The sequence below is a fragment of the Phodopus roborovskii genome, unplaced genomic scaffold (assembly GCF_943737965.1).
Source record: "Phodopus roborovskii unplaced genomic scaffold, PHOROB, whole genome shotgun sequence".
Taxonomy (NCBI): Eukaryota; Metazoa; Chordata; class Mammalia; order Rodentia; family Cricetidae; genus Phodopus; species Phodopus roborovskii.
The window spans coordinates 6,260,484-6,280,924 of NW_026125444.1; the positions used below are offsets into that span (position 1 = coordinate 6,260,484).

Consider the following 20,441-nt stretch of genomic DNA (forward strand, 5'->3'; position numbering starts at 1 on the left):
TCATTATAAAAATCATCAGCCTTGTGTTATAAAACTGATTGCCAAGTAAAGAAATGAACTCACTTGGATTTGTTCATTGTCTCAATGTAGCCTATTGCATGGCCTCCATTCCTCAACAATCAAAAGCTGATTTATTAAATTCTGATAACATATGTTCGCATTACTTGTTACAACAGCCTGTCCCACCCTCTACTAAAACTTGGCTTGCACTTTGAAAAATTCCTGTATTTCAAATGGACAAACTCACCCTATCAAGGCCCATGTTGAGCTTTGTTTATGTTGTGTACCTGGCAACAGACATGATGTTCTTGTTCATTATTCATGGAAAAAGAGTCTCACTGGTGGCAGGACACATAGTTTGCAGAGCTGCCTCATTAGAGACTTTGAGTTCAGCAGTTGTCAATAGAATGCAGATGACCTAACCCCATCACCAAACTCTGAGGGGAGTTTTGGTGCTGACTTGGCTTATGCTTGTGTCATTTACAGTAGAAATATAATGAAGTGGCTGTTGAAGTTACTGTTCTTGAGGGTGAGCTGCAGACACTTAAGACTGTGGAAAAACATGTCTCCCATTCTTTATCCCACCCCATGGCATGGTTCTTTAAAGTTCATCCCTGATGCTTTTCTTGGAGATCCAAAGGATTTTAACTGAGCTGCTGGTCCTTTATCTGGCCCTGCACAAGGAAGTGAGTGCTTAAGAGTAGACAGCTTATGGGGCATCCTGTATTTTGCCCTGATTCAAGTTCAGTCATTCTTATCTAAGTTGCTAGAGACAGCACTTTGAATTGTAGCCCTCTGTCCCTCTCATAGAGTCACACCCAAAGCAACAGGATTATGTTATCTCTGCAAATTGGAATGTTCTGGTTGGGTGGCTGGGTCTGGGATGGTTTATGGGTACAGCAGTCCTTCTTTATTGTTTGTTAAGTGGCTAAGTTTTATAAGTCATGTTCTGGGAAGTGATATGAAGGGATTAGTGATGCTTTTCTGACCTTTTCAAAGAGGATTTAGAAAAATGGCAAGAATGGAGAGGAAAAAAAAAAAAAACCTGAGAAATAACATGCTTTGGGAAGAAGAGGAGAACAAAATGCATTCCCCCTTGCCTCGTTCCTCTTTACTGTTATAAAAAGAAGAAGAAAGTTTTGAGTTTAAAAACCCTTGATATTCACAAATTCGTCTTACAATGGATCCTTTGGAAACTGTTTTTTCTAGGATTACAGATTAATGGGTCTGCATTTGAATTTTGAGTTTGTCTGTGAGATAATATCTTGTCTGCAATGCTGGCTTGCCATTTCTGAGGAGTTTTCATTCTCTTCAGTTTTCTGTTTATTAACCATCATAGTGCCCTCCGCACAATGACTAAAGCAACAGCAGCAGCAGCTGTAACAGCTAACATATATTGGGTTCTTATGTCAGTGTCAGACATTGTCTAAGCCTTCATGAGACTGCATATTTGGCAAATACTGTTGTTAGTTTCATTTAGGCTTGTGCTGTGTCTCAGAAGTATCTTACTCATAGGAATCTCCTAAATTTTCAAAGTAAAGTCATAATGATATAAAAGAGGCCAATTGTGAATAATCACTGTTTAAAATGATATGAATGTTGTAAGAAAAGAGGAAGTCAGTGATAAAAGTCATGTCTGCCCACTCCAGGTCTATCCTTTTCACCATCACTTACTATCTGCTTTTGGCAATATTTATACATTTTATTATACATATTACCATACATATTACCATGGTTCTTGTTATTTTTGTTACTGTACCATTATTCTCACAGTGGCCTCGAAAAAGAAGATGGTTAGTCCATTTCAATAGTTGTGGAAACTGAGGTGTGTGAATTTATATGTAACGTGCAAGTCACACATTCCTAGACAGCTGCAGACTAGGATTCAAATGCAGGTAGCGTCAGCTCTAACTTCATGTATTTCTCTAAGTGTGAGTCTTAGCTGGGGCAGTGGTGCAATTTCCATGATGCTAAATTGCCTTTTAATCATTCTTTAGGAAATAGGCACATTTATATTTGCTGGCCTTTTTTCATGCTATTTTCAAAACATGGCTTCCTATCTTCAATCAACCCTTTTAATTTGTCAATAAAAGGATTTTATGTATAATGTTAATTTAATTTGAGACTTATCATAAATTTCCAGCCATGTATTTGTTACACATGAAATATTTTCACTATTAGGAAATCATCAGAAACTCTTTTAGAAGTCATTGTGAAAGCAGCTACAAGCTTTGGATCATTTTTCAAGGAAGCTACCTCAGTTGAAAACTTTGTCAAAGCTTAAGATGGTCATGTGGAAAAGAATCCATGCATCTATTCATTATAATATGTGCTTTTCAATTTTAGAAGACTCTTACAGCATCAATGAAGTGCCTGTGCTGACAATATGGTACTTTTAGAAGCATTTAGATCTGCTGTTTTTAGTTAATGATCCCTGGGTATTGTAAAAGGCATCATGGGTGGGGTACTTAACTTTCTCAGTCTCCTTTCCTCTGTGGAGATGGAGTCAAGGCCCAGAAGTTTCAGTAACTTGCACAAGTTAGCACAGCAGGTGATTTGCCTTAGGAGTTAGAGACAGAGACTTGATCTCAGTATCGAGAGCTGTGGAGCACAGAGTGGGAGTTCACTGTTATTGGGTCTGCAGAGCCCAGCTTCTGTCCTCACCTTTCCCAGCCTTGATCAGTCTCATATAAATAGAAAGCTATGTATAAAATGGCAGAGGATAAGAACCAGTTCTGTTCCCCCACAAAGCCAGTGTATGGCCTATTATGGAAACTAATAGAGACAATAGAACATATGTAGAGATCGTTGATTATAAAAGCAGAATGGCTTAAGTCCACCTAAAAGTAATTCTTAAAAATTTGGAAAGTTGGTTTCTTATAATCCCATCCATTTGTCTGTGAATTACAAGATGTCATTTTCCCCCCGCTGAGTAGTACTCCGTTGTGTAAATGTACCACATTTTCTTTATCCATTCTTCAGTTGTGGGGCATCTAAGTTATTTCCAGGTTCTAGCTATTACAAATAATGCTGATATGAACATAGTTGAACAGAATTGTTGCATGGATGTGCATCTTTTGGGTATATACCTAAGAGTAGAATTGCTGGATCCTGTGGTAGACTGATTCCCTGAGTGAGAGCCTTCACCCATAGCTGATGGAAACAGAATCAGACAACCACAGCTAAACACTGAGCCAACTCCTGGAATCCAGTTGCAGAGAGGGAGAAGTGATGAACAAAGAGGTCAAGAGCAGGCGGGAGAAACCTACAGAAACAGCTGACCTGAACAAGGAGGAGCTCATGGACCCCAGACTGACAGCTGGGAAACCAGCATAGGACTGACCCAGACCCCCTAAACTTAGGTCTCAGTCAGAAGGCCTGGGCAGTCTAAGGGACCTCTGACAGTGGAACCAGGATGTATCCCTGGTGCACAAAAGGACTTTGGGAGCATATTCGTCATGGAGGGATACTCCCTTAGCCTAGAGACACGAGGAAGGGCCTAGGACCTACCCCAAATGACTTGACAGATTTTGAAGATCGCTCCTAGAAGGCCTCACCCTCCCTGGGGAGCGGATGGGGAATGGGATAGGGGGGGCATGGGAGAATGATATGTAAAATAAGAAAACAAATCGGAAAGGTGTAAACAGAAACCTTATGCATCTTGAGTCCTGATACAGAGACAGAGCATTCCTTTGGATTCAGAGTTAGTTACTTTTCTCATTGGCATGAGGAGACTATCTGACAGAAGCGGCTTAAGGGAGAAAGGGTCCATTTGGGCTCACAGCTGCTGTGTGGGGAAGGCGTGGTGCAGCTCCTTCATCCACTATGGTGCAGCTTGCTGCTGCCACTCCTTGTATCTTGGGGTATCAAGAAGAAGCAGAGGGTTTGAACCAAAAGTAGGGCTGAGTTATAACCGTCAAAGGCCCACAGCTGATGGTCTACGGCTGGCAAATAGGCCCCATATGCTAAAGGTTCTAACCTCCCCCAAACAACAACAGCTAGAGAATTAAGTGTTTACACACATGAGCTTGTGGGGACATTGCACAGTCAAATCATAAGAGTCCCTGCCCTCCAGCCTTACAGCAATGTGCATGGCCCTAAATTTAGTGGTGGACATAAACTCCCCTGTAAGGAGAAGCTGGTCTTTCTTATAGTCACAAATGTATAAATATAGCATTGCATCAAGACATTTTATTGCATTTATTAGCATTACCGCCTTTCAGCTGGCAATTTACAAAGGTATGCTCTAGAACAGTGTGTGGTTCTAACTAGAGGGAGTACTTTCATCCCAACACATTGAAAGCAGAGGCTATAAAGAGAAGTCATGGTGTGTTGAGACTTAAGCAAACAAGTCTTTGCTGGTATGTTCCAAGTCATGTGATTGTTCACCATCCAATCCCTTGTAATCATTTGTCTGCCCATTATCAAAGTTGCTGTGAAATGGTCACTGAACATTCTGCCTTTATGGTTAGTCTCTTTCTGTTTGCCTTTGAAGAAAACAGGTGTTTGAGGTGTCAGATGACCAGTGAGAAAGATATATAGTCAGTATCATTGGATTATTCAGACCTTAAACAGTACATTGCAGTCAAACAGTAAACTTGAGTTTGATAACACACACACACACACACACACACCCCTACCTTCTGAAATATTTACCACAAAATTAGGCTGCTTTAACAAATGAAGGTTGTCAACCCCTTTTAGTGACTCTAAACCTAGTCCAGCTCCATCTCCTGGATTAGCTACTATGGAAAAGATTAATTATATTAGGCAAGTGATTAAAGAGAATTTTAGTGTAAAAATGGGTCAATGAACCATTTTGTTCTTCCAACATGAGAATAATCATCATCACTGATACCATGAGCTGTGGCTTCAGGCTTATAAGCATCTTTGGACTGGGTGCCCTCCTGATTTGGATACCAGAGGTAGTTCTGCCAAGAAGACTAGGCCCATGAGATCACTTAAAACAAATGATGGACTGTCAGATGATGGGCCATGTATATAGTAAGCATGAGTTCTGATAATGGATGTCATTTCAACAAGGATTGCATGCATGAGGAAATTCTGTCTCTGATGATGGAGAAGAGTGTTCGTAAGTGCATACATCTGTAATTCACATAGCTGGCACACTCACAGACCCCCTAAATTTATGTTGGCTTTGGTAATCCTTATTGCCCAGTTATCATAATTTACCAAGGTAACATTCCTCCCCAGCCAGCCATTACCATCGCTGAAACTGCCGTGTTTGGCTCCAAGGCACCAGCCACAGAAGGGCCCTTTGACAGAACTTCTAGGGTAATCCAGTCCAAAAGTTGCAAATCACATCTGGTGTTTGGCTTTGCAGCATAAGATGAATTTTTCTGGGTGTAGCTGAATGCATGTTCCTTGCTCTTCCCCCTGCCCAAAATTACTAAGACCATGTAGAATTTCCCGGTTGAATCATTGAAATCCCAGATGGCACATTTTTCTGAGATTTTTGTATATCAATCCTTTTTATTTCTTCAGTGAATTTCCCTCTTTGGTTGAAAGGGGACCTTGGATTAACTTTCTTGAAGGTGTGGCAAAAAGACCTCACACTGCTTGGAACTAACAACAACAAACGTTTAAGGATAGAATTCTACATTGCTGTTGTTTCTATCATATCATGAATAGGAGTAAATGTATAAAGTTTTCTGGATACATCTGCATTGGTGATAGCATCATATAACAGGACATAAATAGTGTTCTACAGTCCACAAACGGTTATGAAAGTGAAATAGTCAACCAGTTATTTTCTTTTGTCTTTCCTTTCTACTTGTTGGTTCGGGGTTCCAGGAGAATCTGTGAACACTACCTTTGTTCAGTTAATTTGAACTTCAAGTGTGTCTCACAGAGGTGATTCCAATTTGTTGCCAGAAGGGAGATGGGATACCATATCTGAAATGCTCGGAACCAGATGTGTTTTATAGTTGGAAGCTGTTATTTTGGAGGTTAGACTTTTTGCCTAATCGAGAGTCCCTAATTCTGAAAAATTTCTAAAATCTCAAGTTTTTTTTGAATTCTTAAAAGTTTTGGACTTTGGAGCATACATATTCAACTTGTAGTTGGTGCTGGATTGTAGAGAGTGACTAGGTTAACTTTTTTCAAATTCATCAAAGATCTATTAAAACACATTATGTAGAAGATACTTTTAGGTACCTTTGGATTCAGGGATTAATGTGACCTATTCTATGTCACTTTGTTTTTATTCTGGTATAGAAAGATGTTACATAATTTGTGATGTGTGTGTGTGTGTGTGTGTGTACCCCATAAATGATATATTTGATGAAGGCTAACCAGTACTTGGTGCATTTATTTTGAACATACCATAAACTGTGCCAAGAAAGAATGTCTTTGAGAACAAGCTCTGTGTCCTGTTTGTCTTAGGCCCTTGTATAATAGAGTAGACATTTGGAACAGCTGTTGTTAATGAATGAATTGGAAATGGAGATGCCACTATGTGGTAGTATCATTTGTGAGCCATTTGGGGTTTATTTATCTGCTGGATGCTACCCTTCAAAGCTTTTTAGAGCCATAGATATGAGACTTGACCCCCCCCCCATTGACCTGTCTCATACATAAGTACAGTAATCATCCATTAAACCACATCTTGATCATTATCATTGGTTGATGAACAAAAGAAAAAGAGATCAAAGCGATTGGCCTCTTAAATTGTTTTATCTTATCTGAAGTTTCGTTCCATGAATTCTTCTTCAAGATTATTGCATTGAATTTTTGCTCTCATGAGCCCTTTATAACTTTGGAAAATTCAAGAGTCACTCTCCCTAAGATGACCTTTCAGCAGCGTTCCAGTAAAAGGTCTATGAGGAGCCAGAAGAGGTGTGGTCGCCTTCCTTGTTTCAGGATGAAGTTTCTTCTTCTCTTCATCCTGTTTCAGCCATTGATGTTTTCTCTACCCTCCCTGTTTTCTTTCCTCTGCTATTTCAAGCCGGCATCTTGATAAGAGCACTAGCAACTTGTCACACATCCTGTTGTGACTAGGGGCAACATTAGGGGCAAAGATAATTGCAAGACCCACATCTTGAGACATAAACCATGTGTGGCTCCTCTTAAAACTCTCCTCAACCCTGATCACTTTTGTCTTTCAGGAGCAATTAAATGTGAATGTTGTCAAATTTGGGTGTACATTAATTTGGGTTTTATTCAGTAAACACTTACTATTAAGTATATGTCAGACATTGCTTTATATTGTGTTTACAAAGAATTCAAGATACATAGCATCCACTTCCTCCAGAACACCAAGTGAAGTTCATATGGGAAGAAATAGTCACTGGAAGGAATATGGACTGTGATAGTGGCTTTTGACCTAAGATGGAAAGGTCATCCAGCAAGATGGGAAGAGATCCTTCCTGGAGGAGGTGGTACCTGAAACTGAAGTGCACAGCAAATGTGCTGCTGATAAAGAGAATGTGTGCAAGCTGGGGCCATGACCAGTATGACTCGTGTGAGAAATTCCCCATTTTCTACATTGCAAGGGGATAGACAAAGGGCACAGCAAGTGGCAGATCCGTAGGATGAATTGCTTAGGAGACAGACCTGATAGGCTTTGTGCCTGGCTGGGATTTTGTTCTAAAAAGCCTTTGAGTGATGAGGAGTCAACCTCAAAGGAACACTTCCATCCCCGAGAGTGTAAAGAGTAGGATAATGGCCCACACTCTGCCCTTGCGTGACTTGAGGTGGTTGGGAAGTGAACATTGTGCCAAAGCTCTTAGACCTGCCTGAGACTGAAATAGTCTGAAAAGTAATGGCTTCCTGACACTACAATTGGACACCTTTGCATCCGAGGTGGGAGATTTGGAGGGCTTCATAACCAACAGCTGACGTCTGTAGAAGTGAAATTTGGCTTTCTTCTTTAGACATGTGGATGTTCTTCTGTCTTCCAGATGAGCATGTCTTCTTGTTGTAAGCTATATCCATGTATGCTCTGTGCTGTTCTCCCAACCGCAGGGAACTGAAGCTTATAAAAACAGCTACAGCCTCAGTTCCTCTTCCAGGGAGTGTGCCTAAGACACAGGGAGACTGCTCAGCCACACAGTCCTTCAGTGCCTACCTGCTTTTGCAGGGTTGTATGGGGTGGAGGGACTAGGCGAAACACCCTACAAGCTGAACTTGTGACAGTGAAACTCCAGCTGTGAACACATAGGAAGCCTTGTGAGTTCTGCTTGATAATCAAAATGTCTGGTAGGCTGGTGCCTTGCAAGCATTCAAGTTATTGCTAAAGTAGTTCAAACCATCAATGATATCCTGCTCTATCAAAAGGTAGATTCTTAAATGGAGAAGCTTAAGCATAAGTAAAAGACAGGAGCATTAGGCATGGGACTGTTCCTTGAGTTTAAAAGAAACACTAGCAGAAAGCCACACACTTTTTCTTTAATTCAAGGGAAGGATGAATGTGAACTCACGAATGGAGATTCATTGAACATAACTGATCTGGTGTTGATGGATTTAGGGTAGGGTATGTGGAAAAATGTCTTTTACAGGAAAGTATTTTATTAAATATGGTTGACTCTGAATAATGAAATTATAGTTACTCCCTTTGGAACAAAGTGCAAAGGAGGTACAGTGATTAAAGCATGTGAGATGATTGAATGGCAGGGCTGCAGAGATGGCTCAGTTCTTGCTTCTAGAACACAAGAATCTGAGTTTGGATTCCAGCACCCATGTAAAATGTCAGTCAGTGCTATGGTGGCTTAGACAGGCAGATCAGGGATTGATGGCCACTGTTATCTCCAGATTTAGTGAGAGATCCCATCTTAAGGGAATCATGCGTGCATTGATAAAACAGTACTCACAATGTCTCCTTTGACCCCTGTGGATGCCCATGCATTCACACACACACACACACACACACACACACACACACACACACACACACACACACACACCACATAGACACACATACACAGAAAATGAAAGGAAATACAAGGATAACACATAGCTAAATACCTACAAGTGAGGTATATTGCATTAAGCTGCTGTATAGGGTAGTGGAGATCTTAGGGACACAAGTGTGATGCCATGGTCAATGCACAGCAGTGGATAAAATATAAGACAATATGAGAAGGAAAATAAAAGCAAACAATACAACTGGTAGTTTTGGGATGGTGACAAAGATATGTGCTACAAGATTGATTTTGCCAATAGTTAGTTAGTAGCTCTCATGAGTTTCTTTTAGCCAGCCTGCTGGTCTTTCTTTCTGCCTCCCTCCCTCCTCTTCCTTCCCTTTATCTGTCTCCCTTAGTTGGGTCTTAACTGTATATAATTCAGGCTTGTCTTGACCTTGAGGTCCTCCTGCCTCAGCTTCCCTCAGTACTGAGATTACAATTGTGTGCCACTCTGCCTGTTGGGGCCTATTTTCTTAAAAACAAAAGCAAAAACAAACAACGAACTGGGCAGAAGGACCAGAGCAACCCTATTTCAGAGCAGTACTGTTTAGAGCAGAAAATTTTGTATTAATGTTTGTAAAACGTCACAGTTACTCATTCTGTTTTCTATGTCCTCTAATGCTTTTTGGTCCTTTTCTAAGAATGAGAGAAAATAAAAAGGTCCCAGCAAAATTCTAAAAATCGTACTTATGTGTTTTATGAGCATTTAGCAGAGATAGAGGTGACTGAAATTCCAGGATGTATATACCAGAGACTCTGTAGCAAATAAACACAGATGAGATAGTGGCTGTGAAAATATTTATAGTATATACAATAGTATTTAAATGTTTATCTTATTAGTTTAAGTGGCCAATTTCTTTCATGTTTCTGAATTGGATGGATGCCATAGAACTGATTATTTCTTGAAACAAAACATTTGCTAGTATTTTAAATGCCATTCTTTTAGCTAGCACAGAGCATCATGGTTGCAAATGTATTACTACAAACAGTTGCAAATTGTGGTGATCCCTAGAAGCATAGTCCCAGATTTCCTTCCTTGTGTTGCCATTGCCAATTTTTGCTCTTGTTGTTTTGTTGTTGATTTGTTGATTTTTTTCTTTCTTTTTTCTTTTTCTTTTTTTCTTTTTTTTTTTTTTTTTCCGAGACTTTTCTATATAGCTAGGATGATTTGGAATTTAAAATCCTTCTGTCTCAGCCTCCAGGGTGCAAGGATTATAGGCCTGAAGCCTCTACCCACCTGCCAATAGTTTTTAAGTCATTCTAGAGACTGATAGTACAGTTAAAGATCATGTAAAGATGATTAAGATGATTTTTTAAAATTCAAGCTGTGATAGCAGCATATTTCTACATTCCCCCCTTTTAACAGCTTCTAATACATACTGTTACACTGAAAATTAAATAATACCAAGGTCTTCCCCCTAGCAAGCCCTCAGTAACTGTTTGCAGCAATTTTGATAGACATAGTGATGTGGAGAAAAAGGTGTGCTAGTGACATGCATGGATGGAGTCAAGCTGTGGGTGGCAGTTTGAATCAGAAAGATGACTGATAAGCTTGACTGACATGCTGAAAGCTCTAAAATTAATGTTATGGATTTAATAAGATTGAAAATTCAGTGGAGTCACATGCCAACTCTTGCCTGGAGGTTTTCAAACTTTCAGAAAATGTTCATGGTCTCTGTGGATGAGAGGAAAAGAACAAACTTTGGCTGAAATAGATTTGAAGAGCTGCTGGGGCTTTGTTGGGTAGACTACACAATCACAGGAACAAATGAGATCCCAGGTGCCCAGCGCTGGCCCTGGCTGGTTTTCAACAGGGTATTAGTGGGTGCGGCTCCTTGAGCCACATAGGTCTCTTAAGCTCCTTCCAGGACAGGTGTGGGGCTTGCTGCTATTCCCAGTTCTCACTTTAAAAACCACCCATTGCTCAGGAACAAAACGAGGTAAAAGTTCCCATAGCTGAGAAACTAAAGGTTTTTACCATGGGAAAGGGGTTGAGAGAGAGGGTGGGGGGTGGGGGACATTTTAACTACCTTAATGTTTGTAGGACTAACTTGGGAAATAATCCTATGCTGTCTTGTCATAGAAGGCAAAAGTAGTGGATTTTAGGCTTGCAGAAAGAAAGCCTAAGTGGAGGTTGGGGCAAGTTATAGAAGGTCAATTAAAATGTGAGGAAGATCACATTGTTAAAAGAAATGACTTTGGATTATCAGTTTTAGTCAAACAGACTATTCCTGAGGTAGAAATTACACAGGCACATGCAGTCTTATATAGACAGGGAAATGGCTTTTTACTTAGATAGCTACCTGTGTGACCCACCTAGGATAAGATGTAGAACTTCCTGTCGTTTCTGAACATTGCCTCATGTCTTCTTCAGCCAAGAACTCCCCTCCATCCCTGAGTAACCACTTCCTGTTCTCTGCCATCAGATAAGAATTTTGAAAGATTTGTGGATCTATGTGGAGACATGTTTTAGGACTGCAGTAAATTTAAATATCCACCTTTTAACCCAGCCATTTTGTCTTCAGTCACACAAGAGAAATGAATATTTTTACAGTGTACATAATAAGCAAAGTCATGACATCCTTCATTATAGGAGGTTGAAGCTAGAAAGCAATCCAAATAGCCATAAATAGGAGAATAAGCATTAGTGTATACATGTAATGAGTAGTACTCAACCATGAAAAGGAATGTAATTCTGTGCTGTTATATGGATAGATTTCAGAAATTCTATGGGCTTCCATTTGCATGGACTTTAAATGAAGATTTTGATGACTATTTGATTTCACATATTAGCTTACATAGGGAAATCCTTTCCCCTTTCAGAAAACAACTTACGTAAACACAAGTTGGAATCAAATCAAAGAAAAATTAGACAGGTGCCAGCAGTTCAGGTTGGCTCATGGGAAATACACAGTTAGTGTACCTTGTTTCTATAGGGGGTAATGGGGTGAATTTTGTGTGTTTGTTTTTGCATTATAATTGTGTGTGTGTGTGTGTATCTATCTATCACTGAACTATATACCCCAACCAAAATTCCAGCCCTTAAGAGGATTTTATGGTAATTATTGATAAATGCCCCTTGTAAAAGGCAGAAAGCCACTGTAGAGTTAGTCTGCCATCACAAAACAAACTAAATACTCTACTTAGAGTTGTGTTTTAGTCTCTTCCACAGAATAAAATTTCTGCATAAGTTCCTGGCAATATGAGCAATGCAGATAACTTGTCCTCTGTGCACAGCTTGTGATACTACCATTCCCATGACAAATCTGATGGTTTCTTTCTTTATCTGGTCATTTTATCCTCTTCCATAGTGGCAAAGCATGAAATCAGAGGGCCATGCAAAACTTCAGGAAACAGATTTGTGACCACAATGTACGGGAAGGGCAGGGTGGGAGCAGCATAAAAGGCCAGCAAGCGGATTCTCTATCACCATGGAGTAGTTCTTTATCTTGGTGGGGTGATAGGGTTACGTGAATTTAGATGTTACAGATACATACTTAAGCACATGTAACATGGCAAAATGGAACAAAGCCAAAGGTTATTCAAATAACTGTAGCAATGCCAGCTTAGTTTTTGGTGCTTGGTAACATGGTTGTATGGAATAGAAGTTGAGTGAAGCATTCAAAGGTCTTTGTATTATTTTCCCATTTTACTGTACTCCTACAATTAGCAAAAATCACATAAAATTTGTATTAGGCAGCAGTTACTAAGCTTGAGACAGGGCCAGAAGTCAAAGATGCCTATAATAAATTAACCCCTTATAATTTATTTTTCTTTTTCTTTTCTTTCTTTTTTCTTGAGACAGGGTTTCTCTGTGTAGCTTTGTAGACCAGGCTGGCCTCAAACTCACAGAGATGCCTACCCCTGCCTCCCGAGTGCTGGGATTAAAGGCATGTGCCATCACTGCTTGGTCCCTTCTAGTTTCTTAAAATGATCTCAGATGTCATCTTCTGCCTCTGACTTGGGTGTTAGTAGCTAAAATTAGTTAATGAGGTGATATCTTGTGGCAGGCACAATGCAAAGGGAGCATTCCAGCTTTCACTGGGAGTTTGAATATTGTGCATCTGCTAGATAGGCAGGTTGACAGTGCTTGATGCCTCTATCTGTCATCTGTCTGTTCTTCTATCCCTCTGTCTGTCTGTGTCCATTCCACCAATGTGTTTGCTAAAGAATCTGTTTCATACATTTCTCACAACAGAATTCTTCCTCTAGCAGTGCTGTTAACATTTACAATTTTAGTTTTCATGTAATAAGCTGTAGGAAGAGAGAAAAGCAGTAGTTGAAGGTGTTTAGATATTACCTAATCTTCATATCTTTCCATATTAAATATATCTGAAATTAGTAATGCACATCAGATCAAGATTTCAAGGTCATCCTCAACTACATAATGCTTTTGAGGCCAGCTTAGGCTACATGAAACCCTGTCTGAAACACATGAACAAACACACAAAAACAACCATCTGTAGTGTGGGTGGTAGTGGTGATGACATTTTGCTTGAATATGGATTCTGAGATCTAGACTGCAAAGCCCTCCTTCCCTTTCAGTCTGTGTTCTTATTGTTACCAGCCAACATGTAAGAAAGGCTGGATCTGTTTGTCCCACAACAGAAGCCAATTAGTCCAGAGACAAGGCTGTGCCAGAGAGGAACTTTATTCTGATCAGCTAGCTGATGGCAAGAGACAAGGACCATCTTGTCCGACAGGGCCATCTGTCTGGAGGTTGGTTAATATGGGAGATGGGTGATCATGGGCTCTACACACCTACACACACACACACACACACACACACACACACACACACACCTGATTCTAATGGGAGATGGGTGATCATGGGCTCTACACACCTACACACACACACACACACACACACACACACACACACACACACACCTGATTCTAATGGCCCAAAGATGCTTTTCAGTTCTGCAAATGCCAAGAGCTAAGATCATTGTTGTCCCTCTAGCTTCCTGCCTCACTGAGTGGTCCTGACACATGACACATGTATGGAACAGATGTGCAGCTTCCCCAGGCACCATGACTGGTCATGGTACTAATGAGCAAATACTCCCTCATTACTGAGGGGTCAAGGTCAGCTGAGGTGAAACAGGAGTCAGTTGTCTAGTTTCAGTTTTTGGCTTCAGTATTTTCCATGATTGATATGATTTACTACTGTTGTGAAAACTCTCAAAGAGGAGTTTCCCAGGCTGGAATTGATGGTGAGTACAATTGTGCGAGAGGAATCATTTTTCTTTCAAGGAATTACATTCTTCTGCCGCCATTGGCTAATTGTGAGATCCCTTTACAGCCTTCCTATGTAGTCTTTTCAAAGATGCAGATAGCCTTGCAGGCACTTCAGATCTGAAAGGTGACTTTTGAGGCATGTGGGAGAGAGCATCATTGTAATTGCCTGTAGTGGCTACACTTTCTTTCCAGCCCTAGTTTATGTTGAATTAGGAAAATGTTTGGGGGACTGGGAAGTAGGAAAGGGTGCTTGTTGCCAAGCCTGACTGCTGGGGTTTGACCCCCAGAACCTACATGGCTCAGTGAAAGAAAATGGACCCCTGCAAGATGTGATCTTCACATAGGAGCTGTGGTACACTCATAGTCCTTCCAAATCCATTGTTAAAAGGGAGTTATTTCTGTGTCAGAGTAAAAATCGGGTTAACAAATGCTAAAGAGGTACCAGCTCTGCTATTTTGAAAAGAAGGGAATTCCAATTTAAATACCTATCCCCCCACACATACCAGAGACCACCCCCTTCAGGTCATTTGCATTTAGTTGAGCTACTCCTCTCCTCCATCTGTAGTTTTCTAGGAACTTTATAAAACTGTCTTTCTAGGTGACAAATTAGGCTTTCATATGAAAGAAGCCTGATCATGATTTGAATGAGAAAACTTGGGGCACTTGTCAAAATGTTTGATACATGGATCCTTTAGAAACTATTTGCACCAGAGAGATCCCTATCTCTCCTTGACTGTGACTTGGATTTGTAAAAAATACTGTTTAAAAATGTGTCTGAATTTCTGAAATTTAATACAAAGCAAACCTGTCTTAAATTAATATAACTTGTTTAGCTGTGTGGGTATTTTAAACTCAGATTAATTTTTATAACTGATTAAAGGTCCTATTTATATTTTATATCAGGAGTATTTGTATAATAACTACATTATGTATCTATATTAATTCTCTGCTTAAAATCCAAGTATAAGTGCATATTTTAAAATACAAGATGATTTTGAAAGATGGGGTCAGTTGGATTTTAAATATGAATTATTGACAAAATAACAGCATTTTGACACAGTAAGAACGAGCCGGGGTTCTTATGTAATAGCTTTAATATTCTTAATTTGTACTGTCTTGATCTTACATGATTAGTCTTGTGCTTTTAGAGCATTGTCCCTTTGATTGCCAATTGACAAGAGTTCTTGCTCTCTTTTTCTTGAACAGATATAAGCTTACCAAAGTCAGCAACAATATGCTACACAGCCGCCCTACTTAAAGCAAGAGCCGTGTCTGACAAGTAAGTGAGTGGTTGCTTGTGTGGTTCCCATTGCTGGCCGGATGTAAGGAGACCTGTTGCCTCTGAGGACTTCCTCCAGAAGCCTCTCTTGGTCCTTGTGACCCTGCCTGAAAGCATGCATTTACCCAAACCAGCTGATCTTTTATTTCACTACTGGAAGAAGGAAATGTCTGTCCCTACTTATTTTAAGGGTGCGTGGTCCCTAACGCAGAATGACATTAAATTATATTCCTCTGGGGTGACTTTTTTTTTTTTTCTTACATTTTTTTTTTTTTTTTTTTTTTTTTTTTTTCAGACAGTAGAACCAAAAGGACTTCTTGGGATTTACACAAAAATTGCTGTCCCTGTACTCATTTTTTTTTTTTTTTTTTTTTTTTTTTTTTTTTGTGTGTGTGTGTGTGTGTGTGTGTGTGTGTTCCCTTCCCATCTGCTGTCTGTTCCTGGGCCCTAAAGCATGACAGTGGGAATAGTCCTCTCCCATCCTTTCCCGCAGCACCCCTGGTCTGGTAACTTGGAGATGCCATCTCAGTGGGACATTTGCCCATTTTATTGAGGCAGGTGGCTATGACGCATAGACATTCCAAAAGATGACCAGGCAGGTTAAAGAGAACAGAGGGATTCATTGTTTTTGAGTTCATAAATGCTTACGTTTCCCTCATGCAATCCAGCCCCGTTTGCAGTTTCTAAGAGCAGAGAGCAGGTAGCAGCCTCTGCCATGTCAGACAGGTTTGCTGTTAAGTGTGTGTGCACTTCAAAACTGGAGTAATTTTCTTTCATTCTTTTTTATCCTGTAGATCGCCAGTACCTACTGCAACATCTTTTCTCCCTACACAGCGACTCCAGCTTGGGAGGGCAGGGCCAGGGTTGTCACAGCTTCCCCTGTGGTGTCTGCCTGCCAAGCACAGCTCTGGAGTTAGCCCTGGGTGTGAGGTGAGAAAGAGATTGCATGGTCTGGTTTTTTTTTCATTCCCTTGGGTGGGTGTCTTGCCCACAGTTTGGGCATGCACACCCTCCTGCTGGAACAGCCCACGCAGGCTTGCCTGTTGCTGAAGCTGTGGCCATTAGCCTCCACCACAGCATTGACATTGGGTCGGGAGCCTCCCTTAAAATTCTCCCCAGTTCTGTTTTTAACCAAGTGAGCTCTTTTGTAACCTAGCTTTCTCTTTTTCCTACACTGTCTGCCCTTGTCAGTCCTCCCTCCGCCCCCACCTAAGCAGGTACCTTGCAGAAAATGTAGATTAGCTATTTAGACAGTGAGTTGACAGCTGAAAATAATTCCTGCCGCCATCCAGTGTACGCACGCTTTCTGCTTCTGCTGGGCTTTTTTTTTTTTTTTTTTTTTTTTTGCCTTGGTGGAAGGGGTCACTCAGAGGTCCTCCATAGAGGAAGTTTGGAGAGCTTAAGCCATTGGCTCACTGCGCTCCTAGGGGTCCTTGATGTATACTTGCTCCCTAGGTAGCTGCCCAAGCAGTGGTCCCAATTGCATGATGATTGTCTTTCTGCCTTTCAGATTCTCTCCAGAGGCTGCATCTCGGCGAGGACTGAGCACAGCAGAGATGAATGCAGTAGAGGCCATTCACAGAGCTGTGGAATTTAATCCGCACGTGCCAAAAGTGAGTCTTTGCATCCCCTAGGAGCTCATTATGATAGTATAGAAAGCATTTGCTAACCACAGTCCCCTTTCCCCAGGATCCCCTGTTATAAAGCAGTGAATTGCAACCAACAAAAGTTGGGACCTGTGCAGTCTATAGGCATTTATAGCCTCATTTTTGAGCAAAAGCTATACTCAAGGGAACTTGGGGGAGGGGTCTGGTTTTCAGGGTAAACATAATAAAATAAACTGATAGCCTGTGTTTAGGCAACTAGGTTAAGAATGTTTAAAACCAGCTGAAGTGAAGATCTTGTGAGTTTGATAGGAATTTTACACCAGTTTCGGTCTTATGTGAGGCAAATTCTGGAAATAAACCTCTTGCTCAGAACTCTTTCAAAACACCAACTAATGTGACATTCGACATCTCTACAGATAAATGTAGGTAATTAGTACTGGCTAGAAAAAACAGGAGAACTCCCAGAGGATGTAATGTTTTGATTTGTGAGTGCCACTTTAATACTTACACACAGAGAAAGTATGTCTCTTCATAGTTAAACCCCCATGATACACAGTTGGTAAATGCTCAATATTTTTTACATACTCTTTCAGGAGTTGATTTTAAAAGAATCAAATCAAGGCAAAAGGTATTTCTGGAATGTTTTATTCATGAGCTGAATGTATATTTGGGCTTCCCTGGCTTTATCTGCTCTGTGGTAGGTATTTAGCTGTGGGTCTATTTCAGTCTGTTAATATTAGGAACATTTAGCCTCTAAGAAACTAACCCTGCAGCTCACATCAGATTTTACATGGCATACTGTATTTGGGAAAAGATCTGATGAAGACCTTGGTGCAAACCTTGGTGCAAACGATAAAGACAGTCTGCTTGCATTGTGACAGCACTACAACAAGAGGGTGGAGTGTGTGTGTATGAGTGTGTGTGTGTGAGTGTGTGTGTGTGAGTGAGTGTATGTGTGTGTATATGTGCGTGTGATGTGTGTGTGAGTTTGTGTGTAGTTACCTATTTTGATTTGTTTTGTTAATATTGAGAATGGTAGAGATAAGTGATCTAATATCATTCCTAAGGTTTTAAGTCAAGGCTGTGTTTTCATTTAATAGGAAATTGAAGAGTGCTCCAGAGTGGCATTTTTGCATAAGGATGTATTTAACCACCCCAGTGCTAGTGGCCAATCAGCAAAGTATTTACAGAGGCTTGGGGGTTATATGTAGGATGCTATAAGCATGAATCTTTATACAATATTTTGAGCCTAAGCCAAAATGTTGATTGAACTCTGATTAAAATGTAAAACTACTCATAAAAGTTGTTCTCAATTATAGTATAGTGAAGTCATCTATTAATATTTATTGGATACTCCTTCAAACTACAGAACTATTCTGAAAACATAAGTAAGGCTCTTTTGTAGGAATTATTGAGGAACAGAGCCCAGGATTCTGAGATAAAAACTTGGGTTCAAGTTCTGGCTGTCATTTACTCACAGAGCCTTGGAATCAAATATCTCTGAACTCATCTTCCAAATGATAAAACTATAAGCCTTGCCTATCTTTTGGGATAAGGATTAAATGAGATAAAATATTTGAAATTTTTGCAAAACACTTGTCTTAGTCACTTTTATTGCTGTGAAGAGACACTATTACCAAGGTACTATGAAAGAAAGCATTTAATTGGGGGCTTGCTTACAGTTTCAGAGGATTAGTCCATTATAATATCAGGGAATATTGAGCTATGAAGGAGCAATTGCTGAGAGATACATCCTGATCCATAGGCAGAGAGGTGGTGTGTGTGTGTGTGTGTGTGTGTGTGTGTGTGTGTGTGTGTGTGTGTATGGGGGGCACAGAATGCTAGCTCCTTGTGGGTTTTTGAAATCTCAAAGCCCACTCCAGTGACAAATGACATACTTCTTCCAACAAGCCCACATCTATTCCAACAAAGCCACACCTCCTAATTTTTCTAATTATACCAAAGAATTCCACTCTGGTGATTAAGCATTCAAATATATCAAATATTTGAGGTTATGGAAGCTTCAAACCACCATAACATGTGAATACCATGTATGTATAAGTGCTTAAAGTAATTGATATTAGTTTGTTAGTGGCCCCTCAAGCCTAGGAAACAGGTCCCAATTTCTCCAGACACTCTACTGAGGGCCCTATAATCCTGGGTAGGGAATTTATACAGTTCTTGTTGTTTAGATATTTTGATGGCGTTGTCATTCTTTGATAGCAGAAATCATTAAAGTTCTTAGAAATAGTTCAAAATTGTTGTGGAAAAATTTGACAATCAGCTGACACTTGTACCAATTATAATTATTCTAAAAGTGGCAATTTTTCAAGTGTTGCTTTAATTGATACATGGTGATTGCATATATTTCTGAGATAGGATGTGGCATTTCAATCCATGTATGCAATGTAGAATGATCGCATTAAGTACATTGTCCTATCTCTCACCTCAGACATACAGCATTCCTTTGGGAACATTTCAGAATTTAATGTCCCTCCACTTTCTAATCATGAAAGCAGAGAAGAGAGTATATTATACTTTTAATCCCTACTGGGGCAGGATTTCCTGATCTTGGTTCAGATGTGTAAGTCAGACCATGGATTGTAGGAAGAAGAGAGATAGAGAGGGAATAAGTGAGTGAGGGCGGCAGGGAGGAAGAGGGTGGGAGGGAAAGAAGGGAGTAAAGCTGTGCAGGGATGCTTTTGTTTGCCTTCCTTCCATCGGGGCTTCTAGTCTATGCAATAGTGCTGCCACGGTTTCTGAAAATACCCCCAGAGACACACTTAGAACTTCACCAGTCTCCTAGGTGCTTCTCCAGTGAAGTCAACTACCTAGATAAGCCATTACAAATGTAGCCCCCGCTGACATGTCTTAAATCACAGCAGTCGCCTTTGGGTCCCCAAAGGCTCATGTCCATCTTTTCCTTTTAAATGTGTGTGTACATGTTCATGTGTGTAAGCGCATATATGTATGTAGTGCACGTTGTGCGGAAGCTAAAGGACTATCACAGTGTTATTCCTCAGGGGCCTGGAGCTTGTCAAGTAGGCTAAACTGACTTACTATTAAGCTCCAAGGATCCACTGGTTTCCACTTCTCCAGCATTGGGAATGTAAGTGCATGTGGGCACACTCGATACTTCATTTGTGTGTGGGGGTGGTGGGGGGGATCAGACTTTGGTCCTCTTTCTTGTAAGGCAAACTCTTTCCCAACTGAGTTAATACCCAAACGGCCATGTCCTCCTTACAATACAGAATTCATCCAGTCTATCTCCAAGACTCTTAATAGTCTAATGTTGTTCAAAAGCCCAAGCTCAAGGCCTTTGCTGGGATTTGAAACAAAAGGTTAGCCTTTAAATCCTTTAAAATAAAAAAATAAGGAATATATCTTAGT

The 20,441-nt window shown here is 40.3% G+C and overlaps 1 protein-coding gene across 6 annotated transcripts in view; it reads left to right on the forward strand.

Annotated features, from left to right (window-relative positions):
- Positions 1 to 20,441, forward strand: part of St7 (suppression of tumorigenicity 7) — a 228,886-nt gene that overhangs the window by 173,429 nt on the left and 35,016 nt on the right. For 5 of the 6 annotated variants that reach the window (XM_051175717.1, XM_051175718.1, XM_051175720.1 and 2 more), the window contains 2 exons: positions 15,372 to 15,444; positions 16,955 to 17,057. In XM_051175717.1, coding sequence (XP_051031674.1) covers positions 15,372 to 15,444; positions 16,955 to 17,057 — 176 coding nt within the window. Of the gene's footprint in view, positions 1 to 15,371; positions 15,445 to 16,238; positions 16,375 to 16,954; positions 17,058 to 20,441 lie in introns of all 6 variants that reach the window. The other variant, XM_051175722.1, reaches the window with a different exon arrangement.